General features: G+C 35.4%; 2 protein-coding genes across 2 annotated transcripts in view; one reads left to right on the top strand and one right to left on the bottom strand.

Annotated features, from left to right (window-relative positions):
- LOC135216831 (NADPH-dependent diflavin oxidoreductase 1-like) lies at positions 1-896 on the top strand (the record flags this gene model as incomplete). The annotated part of the gene is given in 1 exon segment (XM_064252332.1): positions 1-896. A coding segment is annotated over 1 exon segment (203 nt), but the record flags the coding sequence as incomplete, so codon positions are not given.
- Positions 1-8564, bottom strand: part of LOC135216830 (vesicle transport protein USE1-like) — a 336942-nt gene that overhangs the window by 183360 nt on the left and 145018 nt on the right. The window lies entirely within an intron of this gene.

The following is an 8564-nucleotide window of genomic DNA, read 5'->3' as shown; positions in this document are numbered from 1 at the left end:
CTTCATCTAGGTTAGCTCTTCCAGATCGTGTCCAGCTTCTGGTAGCTGTTGTTGAGTACCGAACAGTTCTCAAGAGACCTAGATTGGGATTATGTACCAACTGGTTATCAAGACAAAAAGCCAATTCATATGTACCAATATGGTTTAAATTAGGAACGCTAACTTTCCCTGCAGTGTCTTCCCAAGATTTGCCTCCTGTATAATGATTGGACCAGGAACTGGTTGTGCTCCATTTCGAGCTTACATACAGGAGAGAGTTGCTTCTGATCAACATGAAAATGTTGTTATGGTGTTTGGTGCAGAAATTATGATAAGGACTTCTTTTTCAAAGAGGAATGGGAAGCTTTAGTAGCTGAAAAGAAGTTAATTCTCCATTGTGCTTTTTCACGTGATCAAGATGACAAGGTATATGTACAACATGTCATACGACAACATGCTGATAGTTTTTGGGACCTTATTGGAAACAAGAAAGCCATGGTGTTTTTTGCTGGTAATGCTAAGAGGGTTCCAATAGATGTTTATGAAGCTTTAACTTTTATATGTGAAAAAGGTCTTGGCTGTAGCACACGGGATGTTGAAGAATACATGAAGAAAGACTTGGAAAAACGGTATCAAACTGAAACTTGGGCATGAAAACTGTTCATATTCTGATACTGATGGTTCTTACACTTACGTCGTACCTATATAATTGCTAGTGAATGAAAGACAACATTATGATTAATTTACCAGATATGTATGCTGTTTATGTGTTCTTTGTCTGTTAAGGTCATGGAAGGTGATACATAGTTGAAGGAATTATATGAATTAACTGTACAGGTACTACTTGTAAATCTTGTAAATAAATATTTTATCACTGATTAATTTGTTTAGTTCAAAAAAATAAAAGTATGCTTCGATATTGAATCCCACTATTACCCATTATACAATCTTCATTCAGTTGCATGTATATTATTATTTGTGTTGTAAATTGAAATCATGTCGCTTATTTCTATGAAGAAATTTAGCTAATTATGCACTTATTTTTACTTTTCTCCTTTTTTTTGTAGTTAATGATAAAATTGGCTGTGCATAAAACATCCAGATCACCAATTTCTATAAGCAGTTCTGTTGTACGGTTTATTGTTTGTATACTGATAATGGAAAGCAATTAAGGAGTGTATGATGTTTGTTGTTCTGTACTTTCTAATTGGTCATTGCTGTAATTGATTTTCTTACTTCAACCTGGTTATTTATGCCATTCATTTCCTACCCTCCATATGGTGTTTTGTGTAATCATTTTAAACCTTCTATTTTGTCAGTGATTTATTATTTTACTAGAATGAATTTTACCTACTGTTGAAAATATCTTATATCTCTGTACTAGAGATGAATTGTATTCAAACAAAAGAAGATTGCTTGACTGATCTGGATGACTGTCTTGTTCACCTGTTTTCCACCAGGTGTTTTAAATGTTTTAGCTCTTTTCAGAATTTTCTTGCTGCCATTGTGTGCATAGGTGCTCGTTGGTATTTAATGGTTTTGGCTGTTTGGCTGCTTTTGTGGTATTTTTTATATGTATTTTTTAGTAATGTCCTCTACTAGGAGCAAGGCTAAGAATGTTAGGCTCTGTAGGAATGATTACGTACTGTGTTGCAGGATGTTGAATTTTGAGGTAGATGGACACTGTGCTGAATGCAGGGTATTAGAGTGTGAGCTTGAGAATAAATGTTGAGGAATGCAGGGATTGTTGTAAGAACTTATGCTTAACCCCTAAACACCGAAGGGGTATATTAAAAATCGCCTTCCGTGTGACCGGGGGGGGGGGGGTCCGGAGTGAGTGCGGAAGCGGAAAAAATATTTTTGTCAAAAAATCACAGCGCGCTTAGTTTTCAAGATTAAGAGTTCATTTTTGGCTCCTTTTTTTTTGTCATTGCCTGAAGTTTAGTATGCAACCATCAGAAATGAAAAAAATTATCATTATCATATATAAATAATGTGATTATATGATAGCACAAAAACAAAAATTTTTTATATAATTGTATTCAAATCGCGCTATGTGCAAAACGGTTTAAAGGTAACGAGTTAATTTTTTTCGTTGTAATGTACACTAAATTGCGATCATTTTGGTATATAACACATTGTAAAACGTAAAAGCACACGAGAAAATATTATCACAAAATGATGCATGAATTCGTAACGCGCGACGGGTAACAAATATTTTTTCAAAAATTCACCTTAAATCTAAATATTGTGTCCAGAGACTTCCATTTGTCTTTCAAATGAAGACAAATGATTGAATATTACTATAACTGTAAGAGTATTAGCTTACAATTGCAGTTTTCGACCATATCTGACAAGTTAAAGTTGACCGAATGTCGAATTTTTTTATTAATATTTTTTTATATGCAATTATTTTGGAAATTTAGAAAAGCTACAACCTTAAAAATATTTTTTAGTTTTATTCTACATAAAAAATTGCGCATTTTCATATATAAAACTCTATGAAATGCCTAATAATGAAACGGAGCAAATATTCCGAGAATGCGACGTACGCATTTCGGAGATTTGTGGCGGAGAATCCGCGCGCGTAGGGAAGGAAAGGTTTTTTTTTAATTCACCATAATTCTAAATATTGTGCTAGAGACTTCGAATTTGTTTCAAAATGAAGATAAATGACTGAGTATTACTAGACTGTAAGAGTTTTAGCTTACAATTGCGTTTTTGACCATTTCGGTAGAGTCAAAGTTGACCGAACGTGGTTTTTTTTGTATTTATCGTGATTTATATGCAAATATTTCGAAAATGAGAAAAGCTACAACCTTTAATTATTTTTTGTTGTATTCTACATGCAAATTTTGGCACATTTTCATATATAAACAACTTTAGTTTAACGGCTAATTTTTAAAATTGGTGCAAACATTATTCACAATCGCACGTATGATTTTTTCGGAAGTTAGCTTATGCTCGGATGTAAAGAAAATGTTGTTTTTTTTCATAAATTCACCATAAATCGAAATATTGTGCTAGAGACTTCCAATTTGTTGCAAAAATGAAGGTAAATGATTGAATATTACTAGAATATAAGAGTTTTAAGCTTACAATTGCGTTTTTTCAAACCATTTCGTAGAGTCAAAAGTTGACCGAAGGGTTGAAAATTTGTCACTTATCATATTTTTATAATAAATATTTCAAAACTGATAAAAGCTACAACCATGGGTTTGTTTTTAGTTTGTATTGTGCATGAAATTGTGCACATTTCCATATATAAAACTTTATATAACGACTAATTTTAAAATGGTGCAAACATTACCACAATCGCACGTATGATTTCTTTCGGAAGAGTTACCGCGCGGACGTAAGGAAAAAGTTTTTTCATAAATTCACCATAAATCGAAATATTGTGCTAGAGACTTCCAATTTGTTGTAAAATGAAGGTAAATGATTGAATATTACTAAAATATAAGAGTTTTGAGCTACAATTGCGTTTTTTCGACCATTTCGGTAGAGGGTCAAAGTTGACCAAAGGTTGAAATTTTGGCACATCAATTATTATATGAAAATATCTCAAAACTGATAAAAGCTACAATCATGAGTATTTTGTTGTTGTATTCTACATAAAAAGCGTACATTTCATATATAATACTCCATGTAACGGCTAATTTAAAATGGTACAAAATTATGTCAAAGTGAGGAAATAATTTCCGAGATGTGTCACCGATACTTTTTAGTGCGGCAAGAAAGAATTCACGCTTGCGCGCCTGCGTAACGATTGTAAAACAAACAACACCTTGATCCGTGACCTCCCAGCATCCCCCAAGGCGCGTGATTCAAGAGTTTTCGGCTGGTAGGCCTATAAGTATTTTTCCGCGAATTTTTAAAAAAACTTTTGTATGTCGACGTAAAATACGTCCAGTCAGCACCCGAGAGACAAAAAATGTCGACGTAAAATACGTCCACGTCGGCGTTTAATGGGTTAAGTTTGTTAGATATAGGAGGGAGAAGGAAATACTATGTTTAAGTTTGCTAGATATAGAAAGAGAAGGAAAGCAGATAAATTATAAAAAGCAAAGTACGTTTCTGTAGTTTGATCCAGTCATAAAATGTCATTTCTTCCCCTTCTCCAGGTCCTTTATCCATAATTATTACTACTCAGTTTATGGATTTTTGCCTCTGCTAATGCTTTAGTAGTACTTCTGAGACTTTTTCTTTAGCTCCCATTTTGGTTCAGGAAAAGTGTATTGAGAAGTCAGAACAGGATGTATACCTTATTTTACAGTTAGCAAAAAGGTTTGACTAAATTTGTGTTAAGGAATCTTTCAGGGTTTCCCCACAATAGGCTATTATTTTCTGGTTCCCATGTATGAGGTAAGGTGTCAGTGCCTCATCTATTGTAGCCCAAGCTCAGAAGTGCCCCCCCCCTCCCTACCCCCCAAACTCCCCACCAATGGCTCGACACCTTGATGAGGTGGTGGGGCTTGTGAGGTGCGAGGAAGAGGTGGACGATGGTAGCCGGGCAGTTTTCTACCCTGGCAGGTCCAACCATGGTACTAAGGCCATTTCTGAGCACCCAGACTAAGTTTGATCCTCTTTGAACCTATTTTCTTCTTCCCCTGTCAGGATGAACCAGAATTGAGGACCTTAATATGTTAATGGATGATGGCTGTGACAACTCTTGTAATGTGATGGAGGGTGGGGATGGGCAGCATTCCTCCTACACCCATAAAATTTGAATACCTGATGTGCGAGCGAGAAAGAAAGTCTTATGTCAAACTTGGTCCCCAGTACTGGTCGGATCTTGACGGACTGACGACGCCTTAAGTGCTGGGGATCAGGTGTATACCAGGAAGTAGCCTCTAGGGGTTGCCTCTCAATTGGCATTCCACACCCCTCCCTTGTTGGGTGGGCTCTATGGTAGGTGGAGGACTACCTGGCTGAAAACAACACTTCGTGTTTTATATATTCTTTATTAGGCCCTAATGTTGATGATCCCAGCGTGGGAATCAGACTTGGCTACTGGATTCACCAAGGACAGTAAGCCTACCAGAACAACGATGGCACCATATGAGCCTTTGATAAGAAATAATAAGAAAAGAAAAATGTACAAACCCGCCCCACCAACATTAATTCATTTTGATCATATTTTTGGGACAGATAATTGTTCCAGATTTCTTGTTCTCAAAACAGAGAGGAAAATTTCTCCCTATGTTTTAGAGAACAAATTACTAAGCTTACACTCATCAAGAGAAATGAGTTACAGAGCACTGAAATTTATTGAATGGCTGATTTAAGCCACAGCAAAAGCCCAGTCAGAAAACATTTCAGAACCTAAAGAAATTCAAAGGGTAAATGTAATGGTTGAAAAAGCCATGAATGCCATTGCTAAATATCCAGGGTTAAGTTGTACTACCTCAAATTGAAAATGGGGAGGAATTGTTTGAAAAGAATATCATATTAGAATCACTCAAATTAAGATACGATAACATTCGTGACCTGGAGTTATATAAAATTCCAAGCAAAAAAAGAAAGAAACCAGGAAGTTTCCATCAAAAATAGCAAAAATTTAAAATCATCATTGCAAAGTCAAAACAAGAGCCCCAATCTATATGTACAATACAGAATTAAAACTACTGATGAATAGAATGGAATGGCAGCAAGAGAGGCTAAGCTTGAGTTAAAAGTTAGAGGGATACTTGACCCAAGCAGAAATCCATCATGATGCTTGTAGAAAACAAAAAGAAATCTAATACTTGAAATAACAATAACAAACAAATATGCTGCTCTATCATCCTTAGATGATCATGATGCCAGTACTTCATGTATAGAGACAGTACCTTCTAATGCAGACATTGCTGATGATTCCCTACCAGATCAGAGAACAAGGGGAAAAAGGCGAGACCCTGGAAATGGGACCACTCCTAAAAAGAAAAACTTGACAACAAAGATGATTCCCATCCTCTAAAAAGTAAAATATAGATAGTATTGATGTAGAAGCTGAAATATTAGCCACCTCACAAACAAACAATTACTCAGAAAATAACAACATTGTTCATATAACTCCATCACCCATGATAGGACAAAGAGGGAAATCCTTAACTCATGTTTCATTGTTCAGTTGAATACAAAGGAAACTTGCATCTACAAGCAGCCTCCATCCCTAATATGATTAATAATTTTATCAAATTAAACAAAAATTACAACATAGGAAAATCTAGAAAAACACTCCGAAGATTGCATGTGTGTAGACCATCTTATTAAAGCTTGCTCATCTAGTGCTAGAGGCATAGAACATTTATTGGAGAAAATAAAACAAAAACAAAATTCCCAAGGAGCAATTACCAAGAGACTTAGCATAAAGTCAAATATTAAGAAACCTGCAGCTTTGCATGAGTATGCAACCAAGTAAGCAAAAACAAAAATAATGTTTTGCTGACAGGGGCCTTCCTCCACAATAACATTCAACTCTTATATTATTCAATGGAACGTAAATGGTTTAAAAACACGATTACAAATAGGAGAAATTCAAGGATTGTTAAAACAATGTGAACCAATAGCAATATGCTTGCAACATACAAATGAAAATGTCTTGAGAATAGGCAATTATACATTAGCATCACATTCAGTTCCTGATATGAATACATTAGGAACAGCAATTTACGTCAATAACCAAATTATACTTAGAAAATATATTGACTAATAGTTCTGAATTCCAACTACCCGGAATTAAAACTTCATATTAACAACTCTACTTTTAATTTGTATAATATTTACAACCAACCTTCATGTAATTATGATTTACAAAATCTATCTCAAGTATTATCGAATATTGGTGATGATTTTTTAATGGTTGGAGATTTTAATGCCCACAGCCCATTATGGGATTCCTTTTGCAAAGATTTACATGGTAACAAAATTGAACATATGATTGACACTCATAATCTTTGCATTTTAAATAATGGAGATATTAGCACTTACTTTTCAAAATCTCATGGAAGATTATCATCCATAGACAAGTATTTGCTCACCGATGATCTATATACCAGCGATCATTTTCCAATTTTAACATCCTGTTTGGGACATACCCCAACAACAACTATCCCATGATATAATGTAGATAAGGCAGACTGGGACCAGTATAAAATTAAAACCAGCCATATCCCTCCATTTACACCAGTATAAGGTAATGATGACATTGTAGACTTCTTATTTCTTCACAAACTTTGTAATTAAAGCTGCTGACAAATCTATTCCTAAGTCAACTACTACTCCTAAAAAACATTCAGTACCTTGGTGGTCTGACACATTATCTCACCTGATACAAGAAAATCATATTATAGGTAGAAGAATAGAAACTGCAAAATAGATTTAATGCCTTTAGTAAAAGACCTCTAAATTTTAAGAACACTGCCTAGAAACTTGTAGATATTACTATAGAAATCAGTCTACTAAAGCCTCATTACAATCGGATCTCGGCAAGATTTAGAAGGGAGGGCATTAGAGGAAAAATAATGTCATGGAGAAAATATGTTTCTAGCTTATCTGATGCAACCTCAATAAGTAAAGTCTGGGAAAAATTCAGGAAAATTAATGGATCTCATATTGGATCTCAGAGACATGCACTAATACATAAATGGCCAACCAGTACATGATAGTACCGCAATTTAGAATATTTTAGGGCGTAACATCGAAGAAATAATCGTGCCTAATGTTCCTATGATTATGGGTACAATTTCCAGTGGCATATCCCATATCCTTCTTATTTCTATTTTCAGGTCTTGATACTTATCTATTTTTTCCCTTTCTTTCTCTTCAACTCTGGTGTCTCATGGTATTGCGACATCAATGAGTGATACTTTCTTCTTGACTTTGTCTATCAACGTCACTTTTGGTCTATTTGCACATATCACCCTATCCTGCTCTGATACCATAGTCCCAAAGTATCTTTGCCTGATCTTTTTCTGTCACTCCCTCAGGTTGGTGCTCATACCACTTATTACTGTAAGGTAGCTGGTGTTTCTTGCACAGGCTCCTGTGGAGGACTTTTGCCACTGAATCATGCCCTTTATGTACTGGTTCTGTGCAATTGCCAGACATTCGCTTGCTTTGTGGTTTATGGTCTCATTTTATGTATTGCACTTCCTACATATGGGAGAGATGTTATTTCCATCTATCGTTCTTTGAAAATATCTGGTTCTTAGGGCCTGATCTTATGCTACTGTTATCATTCCTTTAGTTTCCTTCTTGAGCTCTCCCCTCTGTAGCCATTGCCATGTTTCATTGCTGGCTAGTTCTTTAGTCTGTCTCATGTATTGTCCATGCATTGGTTTGTTATGCCATTCTTCTGTTCTGTTTGTCATTCTCCTGTCTGTATATTTCTGGGTCTTCATCTACTTTTATCAGTCCTTCCCATGCACTCTTGAGCCACTTGTCTTCACTGGTTTTCAGATATTGCCCCAGTGCTCTGTTCTCGATGTTGACGCAGTCCTCTATACTTAATCCTCTCCCTCCCTTTCGTGTTATGTATAGTCTGTCCGTATTTGCTCTTGGGTGTAGTGCTTTGTGTATTGTCTATGTTTCCTAGTTTTTCT

This window comes from Macrobrachium nipponense, chromosome 6 (assembly GCF_015104395.2).
Source record: "Macrobrachium nipponense isolate FS-2020 chromosome 6, ASM1510439v2, whole genome shotgun sequence".
NCBI classification, from domain to species: Eukaryota; Metazoa; Arthropoda; class Malacostraca; order Decapoda; family Palaemonidae; genus Macrobrachium; species Macrobrachium nipponense.
The sequence above is the reverse complement of the archived record's forward strand: the minus strand, read 5'-3'. Positions and strand labels throughout refer to the sequence as shown.